Source organism: Rhamphochromis longiceps, linkage group LG17, assembly GCF_057381845.1.
Source record: "Rhamphochromis longiceps isolate RC_006_pf linkage group LG17, R_longiceps_female_GT1.1, whole genome shotgun sequence".
NCBI classification, from domain to species: domain Eukaryota; kingdom Metazoa; phylum Chordata; class Actinopteri; order Cichliformes; family Cichlidae; genus Rhamphochromis; species Rhamphochromis longiceps.
This window is the reverse complement of record NC_140573.1, coordinates 310,386-335,942: the sequence shown is the minus strand read 5'-3', so window position 1 is coordinate 335,942 and position 25,557 is coordinate 310,386. Positions and strand designations below refer to the sequence as shown.

Here is a 25,557-nt window from a genome sequence, read left to right as displayed (position 1 = left end):
TGCTCCAGCCTCCCCATGCCCTTAATTGGATAAGTGGAAGAAAATGGGTAGGTGGATTCCAGCCCTTCTTACTCGCAAAGTGTTTTTACAACTGTGATTGCATTGAGGGGACAGTAAGTTGAGAAGGTCTGAAACTACTGTAGATATTACAAGTACGGCAGGTTGTTTCAATCATTACATGACCACTAAAATATACTTGGAAATATTTTTCCAGTTTTGCCACTAGGGGGAGGTGTTGCTCAAAAGATTGTTGCAGCGCATTGGCACTGAAAGTGAGACAAATAATTTAAAGGACCTGGTAGTAAACAAATGTTTATTTTCATATAGCCATATAGAAACAAAGAATAAATAGAAACAATGTATAGCAACAGAAACTTTACAAAAGAGAAATAATGTGATGCTTTTAATAATATTATTGGTAACTGCACTTCAAATGCAACAGATGTCCAATAAATATGTTCTATTATCTACAAAATCAACGTGTGTGCTGAAACTATGCAAGTCTGACCTAAAAAAGCCAGTTAGAGATGACAGACGATGCAATAATGTTTTAAGTTGAAACAAACAAAAAAAACCAAACAAAAAAAAACAGCAAAAACTAAAGTATGCAATCCATTTCTGAAAGCATTTTTCTTCCCTTCACTAAGTGATGGGAAAGACACAAAAAGGTTTTGGGCCAAAGGAAGCACCAAGGACCAGCTGCAGGCCAGTGTGCATCATTGGAAAGCACACACCTGTTAGTAACCATACCCCTGGTGATAGCCATCCTGATAACCGTGTTCGTATCCATGATGATGGTAACCATAGCCACCATATTCGTCTTCAGGGCAGCGCATGCCAAGGCACTGCTGGATGGCCATCTCCTGTCTGCGGAGCTGCATAGAGTCTACCAGGTCATAGATAATGGCCATGGACCACATGGGTGAGGGGTACCAGCACTTAACATTGCCGTCCTTCCCCACCAGCAGCATGGAGAAGTATTCTGGGCTGATTTGGAAGTAGTTTCTCATGTCCTTCACGAGGGTAGCTGAGAGCCCTTCACGCTCCACGGTAGCACTCCCTGGATGGACCAGAGGATCAGGTTAGGAACAACCTATTAAAGAGTGAATTTCACAATAGATGTAGCACATCGACATTTTCCTCTTCCTCTAAACTTATCACACTGAACTCAGATACCAAAAAAGTAGAGACCTTAGCTTTCAGAAAATATATCTGTTCACTATTTTGTATTAAAAATTCTTACCATTGATAGGATAGAGCTCCAAGACTCCGCCCATATCTGGCAACTCTGTGCCAACCAGCTTCAGAATGGCGATGTACCTCAGGCCTGTGTAACCATGGCAACCTTTTTTTGAAAAGACATCAGAATGAGGCAAACAATTTTTAGACAACAGCATGACTTCAAATGAGAACAGCAGTATGCTATCAAAGTTTACCTTGGACTATGACCCTGACTGACATGACCAGACAAAAGTGCAGTTTAAGAGCCTCAGCAAGCAGATTTACAGATGCTGGGAGGAAGTCATACTTGTTTTCTGCAAACAGAACAAAATGTGAAGACACGTACTGAGCAAGCTGCCAACACATCACTGTAATGCACGCCAGAAAAATTAACACTGTTTTTTAAATCTTTTTATCCAGATGTGGAAAAAAAAAGTTGTGTGCATGTGTTTACTGTCAGGTAATCACCGGCACTGGCAGACATTTTCAGAAGTAGGATGCGGCTGGTCCCCAGTGTTACAAAGCCTAGCCCGAGAGCAAGAATGTAGGCTGATGAGCCGGAGCACAGCCTGGGGCACAAGGGCACATGGCTGCGACTGGAAATGGATCCAGCCAAACCTGCTGGAATACATACAAACATGCACGCACACATGTTTATCAGACTTCCCCTTTACATTATGATTATTATACTGCCAAAGAATTTTTTAAAACTGTTGTGTGTGTCTCAGAAAGGTTTTAAAAAGACAACATTCATTCATTCATTTGTTCATTTTCAGGCACAACAAATACCTATATTGAACATAAAATACACAAAACAAAAAACAAAAATTGCCTGAAAAAGGAGTGGGACGAAGAAAACTTATTAAATCCCACCCCTATACTCACTCATCAACAAAAAACAAACAAACAATAAACTTCCCGCAGCTACGCCCATCATTGCATACAGACCCATCAACAGCCCCGGGCACATACAAGCATCTAAGCGGCAGCTCGCAAACAACAATTAGAGCCTTCATAACTGAATACAGAATATATAAATTATAAATTGCATTACCACAGGTAACAGGCAGTAATAACTACAAGTAACAAACACACATACATATACATACATATATATATCTACACACACAAGTACATATATGTACATACATATGCACACTTTTTTATTTTTATTTTTTGGAATCCATACCAGCAATGGTAAGAGGACAGACATTACAGAGCACACTAAAACCCATCATTGAGTATACTGTGACCAGACCAACTGTTTGTAGAGAAATTTAAATCTATGAATATTTTTGCATTGTTTCAATTGTAAACTCAGACTGTTCCAGATTTTCACACCACATACAGACACACAAAAGCCTTTATGGGTTGTTCGAGTTCTGGGTAATTTGAATTCTCCAAAGCCTCTCACATTATAAACCTTTTCTTGAATTTCAAATCTAGTTTGTAAATTTGCCGGTAAAAGTTTAGTAAAAGCTTTATACAAAATTATGGATGTATTGTAATTAACCAGATCCTGGAATTTAAGTAACTTTGCCTGAAGAAAGAATTTGTGAGTATGATCTAGATAACCAGCCTTGTGAATAATACGCAGTGCTCGTTTCTGTACTGCGACTAATGGATTAGTTGTATTTTTATATGTATTTCCCCACACTTCCACACAATATGTAAGATATGGAAGAACCAGGGTACAGTACAGAGTACGAAGTGCATCTTTATCAAGGAATTGTTTCACTTTGTTCAAAACTGCGAGGCTTCTAGAAATTTTGGTTTTTATGTGTCTGACGTGGGGTTTCCATGAAATTTTATTATCAATTACGACTCCCAAAAATTTGTTTTCACTCACATTATCAATTGGTACACCTTCAATGATAATTGGTAATTCTATATTATATTTTAAATTACCAAAAAACATTGCTTTAGTTTTATTTATATTTAATGATAATTTATTTATGTCCATCCATTTTTTTTTAATTAATTTTAGCTCCCTGTTTACGGTCATTACAAGATCAGTATAATTATCGCTACTGAAAAATATGTTGGTGTCATCTGCGAACAGTATGAGTTTAAGTACTTGAGAAACATCAAAAATATCATTTATGTATACATTGAAAAGTTTTGACATTGACAGGATGTAAGTGTGAACTAAAACTTGCAGAAATAATGATCAAATACAAGACACTAAAAACAACACTGCGGGTTAATTTGGTTAAAAGAATATCATTCTAATTATGCTGTGTGAGCCGTTTCGAGATATGTGGTGGCTTTTCCATTAATGGCTCATCTGTGAAACAGCTTATGAGGAGAAACAACTCAGTATAATGCAATACAAAGATGACCGTGTCATTGAGACTATATACCCCTTATCTTGTATATCAATATTCAGTAAGATGACCTTTATATTCCAAGAAATCTATGTATCAGGCAAGCTTTCAGGTCAATTCTTTAAGTAATCCAAGAGTTTTATGTGGATGTTGGCTGTTTTTGTTTATTCTCTGTCAAACTATGACTCAATAAGCACTGTTGCAACAGGGCTCACAGGGATTTTCAGTCTGGTTATTGTGTCATTTGGCATACCATAACATTTTCTTCCAATTTCTCTTCCTTAAGAGTAATTTTTTGACAGCCACCCTCACACTGACACCATTTCTGATGTGGCTTCAGTAAGCAGTATATGGATCAACTGCAAGCCCAGATGCATCTCTCAGGTCCTGTGTCAGGTCTTTGCTGCATTTTTTCACCCTGATTTTTCACACTTCAAAAGCTTCAGGAGCTTTTTGCTCAGTGCAGCATCAGCACCACGGAAATACACGGATACATCCGTAGACTCGAGACAGAATTCACAATGCGTTTTTGGGACTTTCAGGTGTATGGACCAATGTTTTATTTTCTGATCAAACCAGAACACTTTAATGAGCAGCTAGATTTGTCTCGCATTATCTGGCTGAGTTAATGCCAGTTAACATCGAAGCAGCTGGAATCCATAGCTGTGCGTGTTCATGGAGCTGCATTTTCACCTGCTGGACATCACTACCTGACAAGTTTAACTTTCTTCAGAACATTGCAGGGGCCTTATTGCCAGTATTTGTCTCTACATATCTGTGTGAGCATGTGTATCTCTTTATTAACAAACATGCCATATTGGCCCAGTTTATTTTTCTTATCATTGTTGTGAGGAGACCATAAATAGCATTTGTATTTTCTGTTGTACAGTTCATTTGCTGTTATGGATAAAAAGTGTCTTTTTTTGTTTCAAAATAGCTGATAACTATTCACTGATAGCTGCCAACATCTGAGAATAAATATAATTCTATAAAGTTGCTCTATATAGTGTGTAACTGTTAACATAGAGCATTATTAAATTTTTTGCTAATGCAATCATATGGCACATTGACTTCTGAGGAAATTTTAGACGGCACTCGTCATCAGAAAGGTTGCCTACCCCTAGCCTAGAGGAACTGACTCTTCATAAATGAATCGAGTAGGGATCGCTATCCCAGGATGGTCAGTCATACGATGCAAGATTCTCTCAAGCACAGCGCATCAACAGGACTGAACTGCCAGCCATGCAGGAGGAAGATGCAGCAGATCCTCTCTGATCACAGCCACCCCAGCCACAGACCGGCAGGTGGTTCAGGAACATTCAGGGATAGTTTCTACCCACAAGCTATCAGACTTCTGAACTGCAGACATTCGGCACACACTCACTACAACTACTGGACTCTACAAACTGTCACTATAAACCAATTTAAATCCTTACTGCACAAGTTTTTGCACAACTGTAAATTCCAAACAAATTCTCTTAATATTAATACTTTAGTATTTTGTTATTTATTATTATTATTAATAAATAAATTTTCTTCTTTAATATAACTGCTCACTTCTATATGTTCATGTAAAGCTGTGGCTACAATGTTTATCTGTACATGACAATAAAACATGAAACTTGAAATTTTACAGTAGTAAGTTTGATAAGATATATTATTTACCGTAGTGAGGGGCTTTGCTGGGTGAAAACCGTTTACGTCTGCTATATTTAACCTGAAATAAAAAGGAACATTAAGCAGATTTGTTTATCAAAAGCAAATGAAAGAATGTTTCACAATGAGGTGTACAATCACAGGAGGTAAACAATACTCACATTTGCACGCTTGGTTGAAGAGTGTATCTGCTTGAGCTCATGATTACTTTCAAGTTCACACTCTAGCAACTGCTTCACCACCTGTAGCTCAGTGAACAGTATCTGACAGTGTTTGCAACCAGGAGCAGGTGTCCTCGGGAGAGGACGTCCCCTCCTTTGCTTTGCTGCATAGTAAGGTGCACTGCTTGGGATTAAAACATCAGGAGATACCCCTGTTGAATGACAAGTAACCTTGCTGCTGGAGATAGAAGGCTGCATAATTGGGATGGTGTGGTCACTGAGAGTGTCACTGGCAGAGAGAGGCTGTAGGTTTGGTCTGGTAGAGTCACCCAGAGCCTCGCTGTCAGAGGGAGGAGCAGGCCGATGGTTCAATGTAGCATGGTCACTGTGAGCCTCGCTGTCAGAGGGAGGAGCAGGCCGATGGTTCAATGTAGCATGGTCACTGGGAGCCTCGCTGTCAGAGGGAGGAGCAGGCCAGTGGATCAGTGTAGCATGGTCACTGTGAGCCTTGCTGGAAGAGGCTATAGCAGAAGCAACCTTTGACCCTTCCTCCAGTGCCCTAAAGATGCCCTCCTCAATTACAGCATCATCCACTTCATCCATGTGTGAGACCATTTGTGGTGTGGGATTTGATGCCCTCAGAAGTGCCAGTTCTTTAGCAACGTGTCTGTCCTTGGCCTTTTGCATGTAAAGTTTAATCATAGGTGTCTGAAAAAATTGGTATTAGATGTGATTAGGGTTAAATTTAAACAGTTTTCTGTGTAACCATATATCAAAACTGTCAGTATTTTACTTATTTGGGCATCCTTCACGTTTTTATCTATGCACACAACATGCTTTCTAGAGCTCGAGGAACATTATATAAATACAGCATACGGACAAAGAAAGAACCACCGTATTCTTCTATAGAAACTGGAAGACTTTCATTTCACCAGAGTAACAAATATGTAAAATGCAAGGTCCTAAATGTAAGTCCCTTTAACATAAACATCTGATTCCAGAGATCAAGGGCTGCCTCACCAACACACAAAAACCACACAGAGACACCACAAAGTCAATAACATACCTGTAATTTGTGGACCTTTTCCAGGTGCTTGTCAAGCCGTTTAAGATGTTTTGACTGACATAAGCGGACTGGACAGTCCAGATTTGTAGAAAAGCTGTAAAAATAGTAAAAAAAAATGCTGAGTAGGATGAAATAGAAATTGGATGTGTAAGATAATTGTATCAAATAAATGCAGTGCTTAGAAAAAATGTGTAGGGACAGTAAATATAAATTTATCTTTCAGAATTTATTAAGACACTTACTGCCGATGAGAAAATTGGCTCAAAAGAGTCAGCTCAGTTTTATTTACAACCTGCTCTGTGACTCTTAGGTGCTGAACAATATCAGCATATACATGTCCACATATGGGACACTTGTGTCCATTTCTGACACAGTGATGCCTTTGAGACTTTGAGGCGACAGCAACCTGTTGCCGTTCCTCTGTCCTCTGCGGCAACTCACTGCTCACGAACGCCCCCTGTACACAAAAAGAAGATGCATACAACTACTAAAAAAGTTTTATTTTTTGTCTTACTCTTACTTAATATTTACAAATGCCAATGAAAATAAATTATCTGCAGTACTGTTAGTAATTCTGACTACTTTTGATTTGACCTTTATATTTCTTTGAATATATATACTGTCTTTGAATTCATCTTGTGTACGAAACCCACTACTACTCCTCCTCATGACCTCACTAAAAATGGACTGGAGCTAACTCACCTCTTCCTTAAACTCATCTTTTCTCAATTGTCTTTAAATTTATCTGGTGGAGGTTTCCCATCATCACTCATTTCTAATCTTCTTCTAAATCTTCTCTTTAATTAATTATTGCCACATTTAATTAATTATTTAATGGTGTATTTAATTAATTCATTATGGCAGTCCTGGTGTTCCATACATATGAGCTGACCATGTGACGTAGAAGAATACAAAGACATATTTTGTTGAATGCATTGAAACTGAGAACAAATTTTACCTTTTCCATGGCCACTTTGTGAATCATTTGTCCCAAATGTTCTGCTTCATCCTTTGAATCGTCTTTAGATTCATCCTGTGTGGGTCTGCTATCATGTGTCCCATCCTCTTCAGATGCTGCCACCATCTGTTTTCAGAGAAGACAACAATATGTTTGGCTCATTTTTGATATATAGATTGTGGAAGCAGTGAAACTGAGGATGAATTTCACATCTCTTTGTGGCATAGGACACCCAGTTTTGTTTTTCATGGCTACCTTAGGAATCCTTTTACGTTCTTGTTCTTCCTCCTCTTCTGAATAGCCTTCAGATTCATCCTGTGTGGGTTTCCAGTCATCTGTCCCATCATCTTCAGATGAGCTCACAGACTGTTATTAGAACAGAAAAATATATATTTTACTCATTTTTCATGGATGTTTGGAAACAAAACACTTACATCTTTAACTGCAGGAGAAGAAACCCTGCTGGATTTTTCCTGCCCACCTTAGGAACCCATTCCCTCGCTTCATCCTCCTCCTCCTCTTCTGGATTGTCTTCTTGTGTGAGTTTCCCCACATCTGTCCTATCATTTTTGTAAAAGATGACCATCTGATTTTAGAAAAGTAAAAGTAAAAAGGTAAAAGATTAGTAATCAGTGAAAACACTAAAACAAGTACAAGAACATACATTACATACTTTTCTCTTGCGCAACTGGTATGTCACTTTTTGTAGATGCTCCACCCCCTTTTTCAAATCCTGTTTAGTTTCTCTTATTGTGGCTCCGGCACTACAGGCAACCTCACCCTGACCTGGGCTCACCATCTGTTTATGGTACAAATTAAATATGTTTTGTTCATGATGGAGTAAATGATTATATATGAAAGAAGTGCAACCAATCAAAACTCTTACCAAGGGAATCAGGGCACACATACCTTGTTACTGCTACACTGGAAGAGCGTTCTGTCTAAAAGCTCCTCTGTTCCTGATGACTGCTGCTCTTCCTTTTCAGATCCTTCACCGTCCTCGTCCTGCACAGATCCTCTGTCCTCTCTCCTTTTCCTTTTATTTGCTGCATATGTTGCAATTGCATTGGTGGTCAGTGCTCGGCTCTGGAGTGTGTCCTCTGCAGGGTCCTCAGCTGTGCAAAGCAATATTACTAAATATGAATAAATGTAAGTGTATAGATAAATGTATAACTTGACTTTCGCTTATTTAAATAACCTTGGTAAAATCTTTTGGCTGTGATGGCATCATGGCACATAAATGTTGCCACTCTAAATGTTACTTATGGCCATTGATCAGTGAGTTTTGGTCAGTGGTTGTTAATCAATGGTCATGAGAATTTGCATAATTAATATTAAGGAACTGACCTCCCAGCCCATTGTTCCTTCAGTGGGCTGGTTTCAGTCATTATGCAAATGTACTGTTTATAAAAGATTGGGGAAACCTGCAGTCAGCTGAGACTGAAGAAGTCACTTGGATGAGTTCAATGGTTCAAAGGTCTTAAAATATAAAACATATGTAATAAAAAATGATCAGAGTGCTAAAACAGAGCTTTTCTCTCTTTTCCTAATTATAAAGTAGTTTTATTCTTAATCTAAGAGAAATCACAATGTAAATCTGATCAATATATTGATAACAAATGCAAAAGTGTTTGAGTAGTACAAATGGCTGTTATAATGACTGAGGTGTGTGTGTGTGTGTGTGTGTGTGTGTGTGTGTGTGTGTGTGTGTGTAATGAGAGAATAGAATAACAGTGATTCTAATAACAGGCCTCAGAGTGTCTGACCTTGGTGTGTGATGTATAATGTGACACAGTGGAGCTACTAATCTCAAAGAATATCTGGCAAACAAAATGTATGTTTTCATAAAACAAGTTGGATAAAAAGTAAAGAAATAAATGGCAATTAACTGAATTCTAAAAAGCATTTAAATTGAAAATTGGATTATGTTACAATGAATGTTCATGTGAAAATGTCCTAAAGACAAATCTAACTGAAGTAGAATCACATAAACTGAATGAAATGTAGGGGATTACATCCAGATGTGATTCAATGTGAATTCTTTATGTTAAGAATAACAATGAAAATGTAATGAAGCGTTTTACAAGTTTAAACATTTTTAACTGTTTGTCAAATCTTGTCAGATAGATATACATTGATAGATAAGGTGTGAGAAGATGTGACGTCCAGTAGGAGAGGGGGGAGAAAGGGTGAGAAGGTGAAAAAGTGAGGTAAAGAAAAGATTTTTGTCTTCTGCAAGATGAGCAGCCCAAAAGATTGGATCGAAGGGGTTCACAGTTGAAAACCTGTCCAACCTGTGAATTCATTCCTTTTCGTCTGCTCATTGTTGCTGTGTTAGGGGGTTAATTTAGAAGGATTTTAATTTACATCATAATTCCAGTAGATGCCCAGCTGATTGCTCATCCTTCCTCCAACCTCTCTTCACCAAAGAAAAGAACAAACTCAACATTACCTCAGAGCAGCCTAGTTGGATAAGTAGAGTTTAAGTAATCTGATTATTTTTTGGGATTTTTTTTTTTTCCTCTTATGTGCCTGCCCTTAACCTCTAAATTGTGGACACCTTTTATGAAACAATAAAGGTAAAAGTCTTAGTATTATTCTTTATAAGTGCAAATAGCTCTTACACTTTACTCTAGCCATAATATTGAAAATAATCTTTCCAATCATTCCAGAAATAACAAGATCAAAATGTGCAGGGCTCCATCTTAATCCAGAGCTGCACATATTTCACTGCAATGGTGATGTGTTTTTAACCAAGCTCCACATTATTCTTCAATTTAAACTGGACATCAGAGAAACGTAGTCATCAGACAGAAAAGACATGAAATCCATTTCAATGTGTGGATCACAGTGATGTAAAGATCTGTAGGTGCTATGTCTTAACCCAGACATGGAGTCTGTTAATTTTACTTAAGAGGGATTATACAATCTATTTACAGATTTAAGCGTTGCAGTGATCCATACCCAGTGCGGCAGCAATCTTCTGGGGAGCCTCTTCAATTAACAAAGCATGTTTTTCTGCTTGGACAAGTCTGTCTGAAAACAAATGTAAGCACAATCCCTTAGACAGTTTACCTACTTTAATGACATAATGTTAATAAAAGAGGTGGAGATATGTATTATAGACGTACTAGACTTAGATCTCCACACATTCAGCTGGTGCACGACTACTTCACGGCCAACATCTCTGTAACGTGCCCTCAGTTCGACCAAAAGGGCGTTGAACCTTTTTTTTCCAAGTCTGACTTGTGGTGGTGACATGTTTAATATATATTTCATGAAAGCAATAGCATCCATGAGATAAGCTCTCTGAGTTGTTGGTTTAAACCCTTTTGCTTGCAGGTGTGCTAGAAAACTCCAAAGTCAAAAATACAAATTAGTTCATGTGTTAAACTGTATATGCACACATGTATATAGAAACTAATAATCATTCAAATTTAACACTTACTCACGGACTTTTCCATGGTTCCTCAGAAACAGAAGGTCAACGTTTGGAATCGCTGGGTCTGCCATGAATTCCAGAAAATGGATGACATGGGTGGCCCGCTGCTTTGCATTGTCACATATTTTTCTGCTAGGGTTCACACCTTCTGCATGGACCCTAAATTCTTCCACCAGTCTTACTGATGAGGCAAGAATAGACATCATATCAAAGTACATTTGTATAGCACTCATATTTAGACCTCAGGTCTTTTACATCAGGGGGATTTTGTTGACAAAACAAATATTTTTTCAAGCTTCTCAATGCATAAAGAAAACCTCAATGAAGAACAATTCTTAGCCTAGAAGAACTCACTCTTCACAAATTAACTGAGTAAGAATTCCTATTCCAGGATGGTCAGTCATACTATGTAAGATTCTCTCCAGTTAATACATTTTACATAGGGCTGGGCGATATGGCCTAAAATCCATATTGGGGTATAATTTGAAGCACATGCGGTAACGATATATATCGCGATATATTATTTTCTTCTGTATAACGTATTTTCCACACTATAAGGCACACTTAAAATCCTTTAAATTTCTCAAAAATCCAGAGTGTGCCTTATGTATGAATTCTGGTTGTGCTTACTGACCTCGAACCGATTTGGGCGTGCAGAAATCTGTTAAAAAATGTTTTAGTACAACTTTGGTAAGCCGCACTGCTTGATGGATTGTCGGAGCATTACGGCTGCCGTAGTGAGGAGCTTCGCGGAGTAATCTGGGTCCAAAACTCTGTCTGTTTCAGGTCCCAAAGTCAAACGAACACAGAGTTAAAAACGGTCTAAATTCTTTCACCTAAAAATGACATACCATGTTCTGGGAGATTTTTGAAACTAATTAAAATGTACAGCTCTGCTACCACTTCCTACGGAGCCCCGCAAGGGACATGGGAGAAAAAAAATTAAGATTGACTTTTGCGAGATCTCGCAAAACAAACTCGGGATCTCGCAAAAGTTTTAGCTGCATTCTTCGAAGGCTGCCAGCTCGAAGCCGACCGGGAGGTCGAGGCACGATGTGCCGGGAGAGCGGTGTTCCTCCCGGCTGTAGTAGGTCTCGACCTCCTGTTAGCTTCGAGATGGTGGGTGTCAGATCTCCGAAAACGTCTGAGCACATTTGCAAATATATGATGTCTTGTAAACCGAGCAGGTATCTGACGTTTACACAACTACATTCACGCTTCAAAATATCTTAAAAGTGTATTTTGTGACCCAGAAAGAGTAACATTACAACTAAGTAGCTGCCGCCATTGTTGGAATTCAACTTTTGCGAGATCCTGAGTTAGTTTTGCGAGATCTCACAAAAGTCAGTCTTAATTTTTTTCTCCCATGTCCCCTGCTGGGCTCCGTTCTGAAGACAGAAAACTAAACAGCAGTGGCGTTTGCAGGGTTACTGAAGTTGGACTACCTGGTATATAATGTTGTGCTACGTGATTGCCAGCGACACAGCAATGTTAGCATAACATTAGCACAGTGAAGCTGGAGGATGAACACCAGCTTTTGTTTCCACTCAATAAAAGTTAACGTGAGGGATTCTGGTGGTCAGGGACAAATGCAATCGCATAGCAAGATGCTATACACGGGCCAAACTTCAGTCAAGAGAACAACTGAGATTATTCCACAATACAAGGTTAGTTATTAGTACAGGGAGTGCAGAATTATTAGGCAAGTTGTATTTTTGAGGAATAATTTTATTATTGAACAACAACCATGTTCTCAATGAACCCAAAAAACTCATTAATATCAAAGCTGAATGTTGTTGGAAGTAGTTTTTAGTTTTAGCTATTTTAGGGGGATATCTGTGTGTGCAGGTGACTATTACTGTGCATAATTATTAGGCAACTTAACAAAAACAAATATATACCCATTTCAATTATTTATGTTTACCAGTGAAACCAATATAACATCTCCACATTCACAAATATACATTTCTGACATTCAAAAACAAAACAAAAACAAATCAGCGACCAATATAGCCACCTTTCTTTGCAAGGACACTCAAAAGCCTGCCATCCATGGATTCTGTCAGTGTTTTGATCTGTTCACCATCAACATTGCGTGCAGCAGAAACCACAGCCTCCCAGACACTGTTCAGAGAGGTGTACTGTTTTCCCTCCTTGTAAATCTCACATTTGATGATGGACCACAGGTTCTCAATGGGGTTCAGATCAGGTGAACAAGGAGGCCATGTCATTAGTTTTTCTTCTTTTATACCCTTTCTTGCCAGCCACGCTGTGGAGTACTTGGACGCGTGTGATGGAGCATTGTCCTGCATGAAAATCATGTTTTTCTTGAAGGTTGCAGACTTCTTCCTGTACCACTGCTTGAAGAAGGTGTCTTCCAGAAACTGGCAGTAGGACTGGGAGTTGAGCTTGACTCCATCCTCAACCCGAAAAGGCCCCACGAGCTCATCTTTGATGATACCAGCCCAAACCAGTACTCCACCTCCACCTTGCTGGCGTCTGAGTCGGACTGGAGCTCTCTGCCCTTTACCAATCCAGCCACGGGCCCATCCATCTGGCCCATCAAGACTCACTCTCATTTCATCAGTCCATAAAACCTTAGAAAAATCAGTCTTGAGATATTTCTTGGCCCAGTCTTGACGTTTCAGCTTGTGTGTCTTGTTCAGTGGTGGTCGTCTTTCAGCCTTTCTTACCTTGGCTATGTCTCTGAGTATTGCACACCTTGTGCTTTTGGGCACTCCAGTAATGTTGCAGCTCTGAAATATGGCCAAACTGGTGGCAAGTGGCATCTTGGCAGCTGCACGCTTGACCTCGCTTATTTTTCCACACGCTTCTTGCGACCCTGTTGATTATTTTGAATGAAACGCTTGATTGTTCGATGATCACGCTTCAGAAGCTTTGCAATTTTGAGACTGCTGCATCCCTCTGCATCCCCTTCTCATTACAGAGATGCACATCACCTAATATGCTTAGTTGGTAGTAGGCTTTCGAGCCTATACAGCTTGGAGTAAGACAACATGCATGAAGAGGATGATGTGGACAAAATACTCATTTGCCTAATAATTCTGCACTCCCTGTATACTGCAACAAGATGGGAATAGACCAGCTGCGAGAGAATTCAACATTAATGAATCAATGTTACGCAAGTGGAGGAAGCGCAGTTTTTGGCTTTCCCCATATTTCAAAAGTGCTTCATCTCTTTGCTATGACTGTTACCTGGCATAATTTGCAGATGATAATGGTTGTAGCTACGATGCTTTCGACCAAAACAGGCGCAGCTTTATGACATCATCAACATGCACTATCGCGGTAGAGCGGAATAGTCAAAATCTCTATCGTTGGCCAAATTTATATTGTTTCAATCGCCCACCCCTAATTTACAGTAGTAAGTTTGATAAGATATATTATTTACCATAGTGAGGGGCTTTGCTGAGTGAAAACCGTTTCCGTCTGCTATATTTAACCTGAAATAAAAAAAAAATCATTAACCAGATTTGTTTATCAATAGTAAATGAAAGAATGTTTCACAATGAGGTGTACAATCACAGGAGGTAAACAATACTCACATTTGCACGCTTGGTTGAAGAGTGTATCTGCTTGAGCTCATGATTCCTTTCAATTTCACACTCTAGCAACTGCTTCACCACCTGTAGCTCAGTGAACAGTATCTGACAGTTTTTGCAACCAGGAGCAGGTGTCCTCGGGAGAGGACGTCCCCTCCATTGCTGTACTGCATAGTAAGGTGCACTGCTTGGGATTAAAACATCAGGAGATACCCCTGTTGAATGACAAGTAACCTTGCTGCTGGAGATAGAAGGAGGCTGCATAATTGGGATGGTGTGGTCACTGAGAGTGTCACTGGCAGAGAGAGGAGGCTGTAGGTTTGGTCTGGTAGAGTCACCCAGAGCCTTGCTGTCAGAGGGAGGAGCAGGCCGATGGTTCAGTATAGCATGGTCACTGGGAGCCTTGCTGGAAGAGGCTATAGGGGATGCAACCTTGGACCTTGCCTCCAGTGCCCTAAAGATGCCCTCCTCAATCACTGTATAATCCACTTCACCCACATGTGAGACCATTTGCGGTGTGGGATTTGATACCCTCAGAAGTGCAAGTTCCTTAGCAACGCATCTGTCCTTGGCCTTTTGCATGTAAAGTTTAATCATAGGTTTCTGAAAAAGTTAGCATTAGAAAGGATTAAGATTAGATTTTAATTAATTGGGCATCCTTCATGTTTTTATCTATGCACACAACATGCTTTCTAGAGCTCGAGGAACATTATATAAATACAGCATACGGACAAAGAAAGAACCACCGTATTCTTCTATGGAAACTGGAAGACTTTCATTTCACCAGAGTAACAAATATGTAAAATGCAAGGTGCTAAATGTAAGTCCCTTTAACATAAACATCTGATTCCAGAGATCAAGGGCTGCCTCACCAACACACAAAAACCACACAGAGACACCACAAAGTCAATAACATACCTGTAATTTGTGGACCTTTTCCAGGTGCTTATCAAGCCGATTAAGATGTTTTGACTGACATAAGCGGACTGGACAGTCCAGATTTGTAGAAAAGCTGTAAAAATAGTCAAAATAAAATGCTGAGTAGGATGAAATAGAAATTGGGTGTATATAAAAGTTAGCAATTAAATAAATGCAGTGATTCGAAAACATGTAAATTTAGTCTCTTTCAGAATTTATTAAGACACTTACTGCCGATGAGAAAATTGGCTCAAAAGAAGCAGCTCAATTTCATTTACCACCTTCTCTGTGACTCTTAGGTGCTGAACAATATCAGCATATACATGTCCACATATGGGACACTTGTGTCCATTTCTGACACAGTGATGCCTTTGAGACTTTGAGGCGACAGCAACCTGTTGCCGTTCCTCTGTCCTCTGTGGCAACTCACTGCTCACGAACGCCCCCTGTACACAAAAAGAAGACGCATACAACTACTAAAAAAGTTTTATTTTTTGTCTTACTCTTACTTAATATTTACAAATGCCAATGAAAATAAATTATCTGCAGTACTGTTAGTAATTCTGACTACTTTTGATTTGACCTTTATATTTCTTTGAATATATATACTGTCTTTGAATTCATCATGAGTACGTTTCCCACTACTACTCCTCCTCATGACCTCACTAAACAACATCTTCAACATCTGCCAGAAAATGCTCTGGATTTTATACGAGTCTGTTGTGGCCAGTGCGATCCTCTATGCTGTTGCATGCTGGGGGAGCAGGCTGAGGGTAGCAGAGGCCAACAGACTTGATAAACTGATCCGTGAGGCCAGTAATGTTGTGGGGATGGAGCTGGACTCTCTCAAGGTGGTGTCGGAGAGGCGGATGTTGTCCAAAATAAAGACAATGTTGGATAACACCTCCCACCCACTCCATGACATGCTGCTCAGTCACAGGAGCACATTCAGTGAGAGACTGAGAGTACCGAAAAGCACCACTGAACGACACAGGAAATCTTTCCTGCCTGTGGCCATCTCCCTGTACAACGCATCCACTTAACACACTGGTTACTGCTACAACTACACATGTTTCTTTTTCAGCTATTTATTAATAAGTGACTCATGTACTGGAACAAAAAAATAATTTCCACCAGGCATCAATAAAGTATTCTGATTCTGAAAAAATGGACTGGAGCTAACTCACTTCTTCCTTAAACTCATCTTTTCTGAATTGTCTTTGAATTTATCTGGTGGAGGTTTCCCATCATCTATTCCATCCTCTTCAAATGAGCTGAGTTCTTCTTCTTCTTCTGGCTCCTCCCTTTAGGGGTCACTACAGTGGATCATCTGCCTCCATCTTATTCTATCCATAGCCGCCTCCTCCATCAAACCAACCCTATCTATATCCTCCATCACTACATCCACGAACTTCTTCTAAGGGCTTGCTCTCTCTCTCCTGCCTGGCAGCTCCATATGGAACAATATATTCACTATGCCTCTTCTACATATGTCCAAATCATGTCAGCTTTGCCTCTCTAACTTTGTGTCCAAACCGCTCAACATGAGCTGTCTCTCTAATGCACTCATTTCTAATCTTCTCCATTCTGGTCACTCCCAAACAAAATCTTAGCATCTTGAGCCCTGCCATCCCCTGCCTGGCCTTTTGCACTGCTTGTTGCTTTGGATGCTTGACTCCAGCTATTTAAACTCATGTACCTTCAATACCTTTACTCCTTGCATATTTCATATGAGCTGACCATCTGACGCAGAAGAATACAAAGACATATTTTGTTGAATGCATTGAAACTGAGAACAAATTTTACCTTTTCCATGGCCACCTTGTGAATCATTTGTCCCAAATGTTCTGCTTCATCCTTTGAATCATCTTTAGATTCATCCTGTGTGGGTCTGCTATCATGTGTCCCATCCTCTTCAGATGCTGCCGCCATCTGTTTTCAGAGAAGACAACAATATGTTTGGCTAATTTTTGATAGATAGATTGTGGAAGCACTGAAACTGAGGATGAATTTCACATCTCTTTGTGGCATAGGACACCCAGTTTTGTTTTTCATGGCTACCTTAGGAATCCTTTTACGTTCTTGTTCTTCCTCCTCTTCTGAATAGCCTTCAGATTCATCCTGTGTGGGTTTCCAGTCATCTGTCCCATCATCTTCAGATGAGCTCACAGACTGTTATTAGAGCAGAAAAATATATATTTTGCTCATTTTCCATGGATGTGTGAAAACAACATATTTACAGAAACTTAGCTGGATTTTTCTTGCCCACCTTAGGAACCCATTCTCTTGCTTCACTCTCCTCCACACCTGTCCTATCGCTTTTAGAAAAGATCACCATCTGTTTTTAGAAAAGTAACAAAACAAAACATAGAAAATAAAATAATTTCCAACAGTGCATTTTGAGATCTAAGCATCCCAGAAACTGCACAGACATATGTCAGACATAACTTAAAACCACCAGTATAGGTTCATCAAGGCCCTGAGGGGAAAAACTACGTTTCCCACAAAATATTATGTTACTTCCGGTTTTGGCAGGTAATGGCAGACATGCATCCTTTTTTTTTTTTTTTTTTTAATTTTGTTTTTAAAATTTTGGTCGCCAACGGAGAGTGTTTGGTAGCGCTGTCCTCAGAAAACACCGTTTGTACTGTTTCGAATCATAACTCTGGTTTTACGTGGCCTATTAACACAATTAAGAGAATATCATTTGAAGTCCGCACTTTCAACACAAGTTGAAATGGAGACTGGGGCTGTGTCCCAATTCAGAGACCGCACGCTTGAAGTACGCATTTTGAGTGCGATTACGTCACCGCCACGTGACGACTGTCCCAACTCGAAGCGTACTTCAAATGCGCCGTCGATTTCCCCAAATATCAAGCGTGGTCCGGTGCACGCTTCGTGGTCCCATATATCCCACAATTCATAGCGCGGCGGTGGGTGTGGATAATTTTGCTGCAAAATCCACATAAAATGTAATAAATAAATCATATAATACAAAAATCAACTATTCACATTTCAACTTTTAACTATTTAAATTTTCAGCTTTTTCCTTTTACAAATTTAAAGTGAAAACAACACAAAACACTGCAAACCACAACACAATTAAATATAAATTATAATATGAAAACAAAAAGAACATGTATATTCTCTGTCATATGGGCCCGCATGAATAAACTTTCTGAATCCTTTATCATCTGCAACCGAAAATAGTTGTGGATGATTACTATACCTTTCTATCCACTGCGGTCAAGTGAGCCCTCACTTACGAAGTCGCAGTCAAGCTAGCCGCCCCGCCAGCCGCACCGAAAATGTGGTTGCACTACTCTTACGTATATTACGGTATGGGTGAAGACCGGCTTAGAAACGCAGTGTTTTGTGTCCTGACACTATTTTACTTCACAATCCACTCCCATTTTTAGTGTATCTCCACTTTCCCCCCTGTGATCCACAGCCCAAATTACTGTATGATTCAGAGAAAATTAACAATAAAATTTACCCAATTTACTCAACTATACTTTTAATGTCCTCATCTTTGAGCTCAGATTACAGGAAAACTATAAGAGGTGACGCAGATATTTCACTGGATTATGACTCTGGGTGACCCCCACTCTGCACCCTGTGATCCACAGCCAAAATTACTGTATGGATTTTGAGAAAATTCATAGCAAAATCTTCCCATTATGCTTTACTGTACTCCACATATTGACATCTTTGAGCTCTGATTACAGGAAAACTGTAAGAGGTGACACAGATATTTCACTGGATTCTGACTCTGGGGGACCCCCACTCTGCACCCTGTGATCCACAGCCAAAATTACTGTACGGTTTTTGAGAAAATTGATAGTAAACTTTGCACAATTTACTGTACTATACTCTATATATTCTCATCTTTGAGCTTAGATTACAGGAAAACCATAAGAGGTGACGCAGATATTTCACTGGATTATGAATCTAGGCTGTCTCCACTCTGCACCCTGTGATCCACAGCAAAAATTACTGTATGGATTTTGAGAAAATTGATAGTAAAATCTTCCCACTTTGCTTCACTGTACTCTACATATTGACATCTTTGAGTTCCGATTACAGGAAAACTGTAAGAGGTGACGCAGATATTTCACTGGATTCTGACTCTAGGCTGTCTCCACTCTGCACCCTGTGATCCACAGCCAAAATTACTGTACAGTTTTTGAGAAAATTGACAGTAAAATCTTCCCATTTTGCTTTACTGTACTCTACATATTGACATCTTTGAGTTCCGATTACAGGAAAACTGTAAGAGGTGACGCAGATATCTCACTGGATTATGACTCTAGGCTGTCGCCACTCTTCACCCTGTGATCCACAGAAAAAATTACTGTACGGTTTTTGAGAAAATTGATAGTAAACCTTTCACAATTTACTCTACTGTACTTTTAATATTCTCATCTTTGACCTCAGATTACAGGAAAACTATAAGAGGTGACGCAGATATCTCACTGGATTATGACTCTGGGTGACCCCCACTCTGCACCCTGTGATCCACAGCCAAAATTACTGTACGGATTTCTGATAAAATTAAATCCTATTCCATTACCAAACCAAATGAGTTCATTGAAGTATTTGCTTAACTACAAGAAATGTCTTTCCACACACAATTTAAATTTTTCAAAATGTCATTCACACACCACCTCAAGTATCAACTTCAGTTTTAGACATTATTTATTCAGTGCTTAATCACAACAATAGTCAACTTAAGGCACTTACATAATAAGTTAAACCTTACAATAATACATACAGAGAAAAACCCAACAATCATATGACCCCCTATGAGCAACAGTGGGAAGGAAAAACTCCCTTTTAACAGGAAGAAACCTCTGGCAGAACCAGGCTCAGGGAGGGGCGGCCATCTGCCTCAACCGGTCAGGGTGAGAAATTACATTTCTCAGATTACTGATTTCTCATATTACTACTACACAGTTTAGATACACTCAACAAAAATATAAACGCAACACCTTTGTTACTGCTCCCATTCCCCATGGGATGGACGTAGAGACCGAAAATTCATTCCAGATACACAATATAACCATCCCTCCCAAACAGTGGTCACAAATCAGTCCAAATGTGTGGTAGTGGGCACATCTGCCATATTGAGATAATCCATCCCACCTCACAGGTGTGCCACATCAGGATGCTGATCTGACATCATGAGTAGTGCACAGGTGTACCTCAGACTGCCCACAACAAAAGGCCACCCTGGAATGTGCAGTTTTGTCTCACAGCAAAATGCCACAGATGCCACAAGCAATGAGGGAGCGTGCAATTGGCATGCTGACAGCAGGAATGTCAACCAGATCTGTCGCCCGTGCATTGAATGTTCATTTCTCAACCATAAGCCGTCTCCACAGGCGTTTCAGAGAATATGGCAGCACATCCAACCGGCCTCACAACCGCAGACCTCGTGTAACCACACCAGCCCAGGACCTCCACATCCAGCAGGTTCACCTCCAAGATCGTCTGAGACCAGCCACCCAGACAGCTGCTGGAACAATTGGTTTGCACAACCAAACAATTTCTGCACAAACTGTCAGAAACCGTCTCAGGGAAGCTCAACTGCATGCCCGTCGTCCTCATCGGGGTCTTGACCTGACTCCAGCTCGTCGCCGTAACAGACTTGTGTGGGCAAATGCTCACATTCGATGGCGTCTGGCACGTTGGAGAGGTGTGCGCTTCACGGATGAATCATGGTTCACATTGTTCAGGGCAGATGGCAGCTGAGAATGTCCCAGTTCTTGCATGGCCAGCATACTCACCGGACATGTCACCCATTGAGCATGTTCGGGATGTGCTTGACCGGCGTATACGACAGCGTGTACCAGTTCCCACGAATATCCAACAACCTCGCACAACCATTGAAGTGGAGTGGACCAACATTCCACAGGCCACAATTGACAATCTGATAGACTCCATGCGACGATGTGTTGCACTGCATGAGGCAAATGGTGGTCACACCAGATACTGACCGGTTCTGGGTCCCCAGACCCCCAATAGCGCAAAAAACTGCACATTCCAGGGTGGCCTTTTGTTGTGGGCAGTCTGAGGTACACCTGTGCACTACTCATGATGTCAGATCAGCATCCTGATGTGGCACACCTGTGAGGTGGGATGGATTATCTCAATATGGCAGATGTGCCCACTACCACACATTTGGACTGATTTGTGACCACTGTTTGGGAGGGATGGTTATATTGTGTATCTGGAATGAATTTTCGGTCTCTACGTCCATCCCATGGGGAATGGGAGCAGTAACAAAGGTGTTGCGTTTATATTTTTGTTGAGTGTATCTAAACTGTGTAGTAGTAATATGAGAAATCAGTAATCTGAGAAATGTAATTTCTCACCCTGACCGGTTGAGGCAGATGGCCGCCCCTCCCTGAGCCTGGTTCTGCCAGAGGTTTCTTCCTGTTAAAAGGGAGTTTTTCCTTCCCACTGTTGCTCATAGGGGGTCATATGATTGTTGGGTTTTTCTCTGTATGTATTATTGTAAGGTTTAACTTATTATGTAAGTGCCTTAAGTTGACTATTGTTGTGATTAAGCACTGAATAAATAATGTCTAAAACTGAAGTTGATACTTGAGGTGGTGTGTGAATGACATTTTGAAAAATTTAAATTGTGTGTGGAAAGACATTTCTTGTAGTTAAGCAAATACTTCAATGAACTCATTTTGTTTGGTAATGGAATAGGATTTAATTTTATCAGAAATCCGTACAGTAATTTTGGCTGTGGATCACAGGGTGCAGAGTGGGGGTCACCCAGAGTCATAATCCAGTGAGATATCTGCGTCACCTCTTATAGTTTTCCTGTAATCTGAGGTCAAAGATGAGAATATTAAAAGTACAGTAGAGTAAATTGTGCAAAGTTTACTATCAATTTTCTAAAAATCCGTACAGTAATTTGGGCTGTGGATCACAGGGTGCAGAGTGGGGGTCACCCAGAGTCATAATCCAGTGAGATATCTGTGTCACCTCTTATAGTTTTCCTGTAATCTGAGCTCAAAGATGAGAATATATAGAGTACAGTAGAGTAAATTGTGCAAAGTTTACTATCAATTTTCTCAAAAACCGTACAGTAATTTTGGCTGTGGATCACAGGGTGAAGAGTGGCGACAGCCTAGAGTCAGAATCCAGTGAAATATCTGCGTCACCTCTTACAGTTTTCCTGTAATCGGAACTCAAAGATGTCAATATGTAGAGTACAGTAAAGCAAAATGGGAAGATTTTACTATCAATTTTCTCAAAAACTGTACAGTAATTTTGGCTGTGGATCACAGGGTGCAGAGTGGAGACAGCCTAGAGTCAGAATCCAGTGAAATATCTGCGTCACCTCTTACAGTTTTCCTGTAATCGGAACTCAAAGATGTCAATATGTAGAGTACAGTGAAGCAAAATGGGAAGATTTTACTATCAATTTTCTCAAAATCCATACAGTAATTTTTGCTGTGGATCACAGGGTGCAGAGTGGGGGTCACCCAGAGTCATAATCCAGTGAAATATCTGCGTCACCTCTTATGGTTTTCCTGTAATCTGAGGTTAAAGACGAGGATATTAAAAGTACAGTAGAGTAAATTGTGCAAAGTTTACTATCAATTTTCTCAAAAACCGTACAGTAATTTTGGCTGTGGATCACAGGGTGAAGAGTGGGGGTCACCCAGAGTCATAATCCAGTGAGATATCTGCGTCACCTCTTACAGTTTTCCTGTAATCTAAGCTCAAAGATGAGAATATATAGAGTACAGTAGAGTAAATTGTGCAAAGTTTACTATCAATTTTCTCAAAATCCGTACAGTAATTTTGGCTGTGGATCACAGGGTGAAGAGTGGAGATGGCCTAGATTCATAATCCAGTGAAATATCTGCGTCACCTCTTATAGTTTTCCTGTAATCGGAGCTCAAAGATGTCAATATGTAGAGTACAGTAAAGCAAAATGGGAAGATTTTACCATGAATTTTCTCAAAAACTGTACAGTAATTTTGGCTGTGGATGACAGGGTGAAGAGTGGCGACAGCCTAGATTCAGAATCCAGTGAAATATCTGCGTCACCTCTTATAGTTTTCCTGTAATCTGAGCTCAAAGATGTCAATATGTAGAGTACAGTAAAGCAAAATGGGAAGATTTTACTATCAATTTTCTCAAAAACCGTACAGTAATTTTTGCTGTGGATCACAGGGTGCAGAGTGGGGGTCACCCAGAGTCATAATCCAGTGAGATATCTGCGTCACCTCTTACAGTTTTCCTGTAATCTGAGCTCAAAGATGAGGACATTAAAAGTATAGTTGAGTAAATTGGGTAAATTTTATTGTTAATTTTCTCTGAATCATACAGTAATTTGGGCTGTGGATCACAGGGGTGAAAGTGGAGATTAACCAAAACTGGGAGTGGATTGTGAAGTAAAATAGTGTCAGGACAGAAAACACTGCGTTTCTAAGCCAGTCGGCACCTATACCGTAATATGCGTAAGAGTAGTGCAACAACATTTTAGGTGCGGCTGGCGGGGCGGCTAGCTTGACTGCGACTTCGTAAGTGAGGGCTCTGTCACTACCCGATCCGTACCGGAAACCCGATCGGTACCCCGCATGCGCAAATCTTACGTCACTTCCTCTCTTTGCCAACATTGCGACATTCAATATATTTGAATGGTACGGTTAGCGCCCAGTTAGCTCCTAGCATTTCTCAACAGCTCTGCCTCCTTTTCGACTGCCCGGGACATTTAAACAATGGATAATCCGTATACAAAGAAATTCATGCTTTTCTCCTCAACAGAGAGCGTCCCCCGATTGAGCAACAGCGCCGTAAAATAAGAAGAATGGCGCCTAATTACAGAGTTAATAATGCAGACTTTGTAATATCTCACGTGTAGATTCATCAGCCAGATTAAGTGTTTACTGACAATTGACAGTGATAGCGGACATCATCATCACTATTCCAACAATCCTCTCCTCACAGACAAGCATAAACACACTCGACTATCGCTAAATCAGATTTAACACACGTTTGTAATGACGATAATTCAGTTTATAATAGGGTTTATTCGCTCGGTCAGCAGGTGGCGGTATCCTCGTACACTGGGGAGTAAACTGCCATTAAACGAACAGAAGAAGAAGAAAACATCTGCACATGCGCGGTACAGATCGGGTAGACCCGATTTGTACGGTCAGACTTTACACATGCGCAGTAAGGATCGGAGAGTCCTGATCTGTAACTTTCTTTTTATTTTTCGTTTTTGTCTACATCGTACTGAAATGCTTCATTATTGCAAACATTTTAAGATATACTTGTTATTCTTAACATTTTAACAGATACGCTGACCCATAACTATCGTAAAACGCTACGACCGGAAGTAAAAACCTTTCGCGCATGCGGGGTACCGATCGGGTTTCCGGTACGGATCGGGTAGTGACAGGCTCACTTGACCGCAGTTTCTATCCCTGGCTCTCTTTCTCTCTCTCCCCCTCTGGCTGTTCCTGTGCTACTGAGAGTAACTACCGCCCCTCCCCCCCTCTGCCCACGTGCAGAGTGAAGCGGAAAAAACGTGCGGGAGAGAGAGAGAGAGAGAGCGAGAGAGAGAGAGAAAGAGAAAAAAACCCGCGTGACGGCTCGCGATAAGGAGCCGGCTCCCGTCGTTCACGTCAAAGAGACGGCTCTAAGAGCCATTTCGTTCGCGAACGACCCATCACTAACACACACACACAACAGCAGCCCCTCTCGCTTGGTTTTTGCATTTGCGCTCGCTAACAACGTGTTGCTGGCGCTCTCAACATTTCTGCCCGTGCGCGCTCAACTCTTTCTCTACACCGTTATATTTGTGCCACAAAAACAGCCAGACAGGACAGGGTTAAAAAAAAAACCCAACCATAAACAAGCAAACGAAAAAAACCCGACAAGGTACCTGTTTGTACTCATGTAACTTTTGAAAGTTAGCTTCATACCTGAGAGCTGGTACCTTCAAACTCTTTCTTCTTTCTTTCTTTCTTTCTGACAGTCGTATTGGCGGTTGGCAAACAATTGAAAGGTGCATTTACCTTCAAATTCATCATCCATGGTGCTTCGAAACTCTCACTAGAACAATCTGCTGCTGTACTCATGATCACATGACATAGATGATTCTGATTGGCTGCTCAAATGCTCATTAGGGGCGGAACATTTTTATAACATTAGTTACCATAGGGCATTGGAGCGTGATGTCACGGGGGTGGGCGTGGAAAGGATTTT

At 40.4% G+C, this 25,557-nt stretch overlaps 2 protein-coding genes across 3 annotated transcripts; both read right to left on the bottom strand.

Moving 5' to 3' along the window:
- Positions 1-299: 299 nt before the first annotated feature.
- On the bottom strand, positions 300-7,530 carry LOC146648958 (uncharacterized). Of its 2 annotated transcripts, none has more exons than XM_085387471.1 (9): positions 7,390-7,530; positions 6,674-6,888; positions 6,432-6,525; positions 5,366-6,073; positions 5,214-5,265; positions 1,690-1,842; positions 1,437-1,535; positions 1,244-1,345; positions 300-1,060 (listed from the first exon to the last, which is right to left on the bottom strand). In XM_085387471.1, exons 1-9 carry the CDS (start codon positions 7,513-7,515, stop codon positions 738-740), a joined length of 1,872 nt encoding a protein of 623 aa, XP_085243597.1. In that variant the 5' UTR covers positions 7,516-7,530; the 3' UTR covers positions 300-737. The 2 variants fall into 2 exon arrangements, with proteins under 2 accessions (XP_085243597.1, XP_085243598.1); XM_085387472.1 differs by having other exon boundaries at positions 1,690-1,839.
- A 110-nt stretch (positions 7,531-7,640) lies between these two features.
- Positions 7,641-25,430, bottom strand: LOC146648957 (uncharacterized). Its single transcript, XM_085387536.1, has 15 exons — positions 25,275-25,430; positions 17,582-17,650; positions 17,374-17,484; positions 17,119-17,244; positions 15,544-15,758; positions 15,313-15,406; positions 14,398-14,997; positions 14,244-14,295; positions 10,838-11,012; positions 10,521-10,744; positions 10,354-10,425; positions 8,299-8,504; positions 8,063-8,188; positions 7,871-7,975; positions 7,641-7,736 (listed from the first exon to the last, which is right to left on the bottom strand). The coding sequence occupies exons 1-15, from the start codon at positions 25,428-25,430 to the stop codon at positions 7,641-7,643; spliced, it is 2,427 nt and encodes an 808-aa protein (XP_085243662.1).
- Between the last annotated feature and the right edge of the window lie 127 nt (positions 25,431-25,557).

Bases quoted from the DNA above. Each gene is read 5' to 3' on its own strand.
- LOC146648958 (XM_085387471.1), bottom strand. From the start codon at position 7,515: ATGGTGGCAGCATCTGAAGAGGATGGGACACATGATAGCAGACCCACA. The intron at 6,526-6,673 runs GTAAGTGTCTTA...CTATTTTTACAG, and splicing joins AGCCAATTTTCTCATCGGCA to CTTTTCTACAAATCTGGACT. The intron at 1,843-5,213 runs GTAAATAATATA...TATGTATTCCAG, and splicing joins CAGCAAAGCCCCTCACTACG to CAGGTTTGGCTGGATCCATT.
- LOC146648957 (XM_085387536.1), bottom strand. From the start codon at position 25,430: ATGAGTACAGCAGCAGATTGTTCTAGTGAGAGTTTCGAAGCACCATGG. The intron at 11,013-14,243 runs GTAAATAATATA...TTGCCTCATCAG, and splicing joins CAGCAAAGCCCCTCACTATG to TAAGACTGGTGGAAGAATTT. The intron at 7,737-7,870 runs GTGGGCAGGAAA...GCTCATCTGAAG, and splicing joins CGAGGGAATGGGTTCCTAAG to ATGATGGGACAGATGACTGG.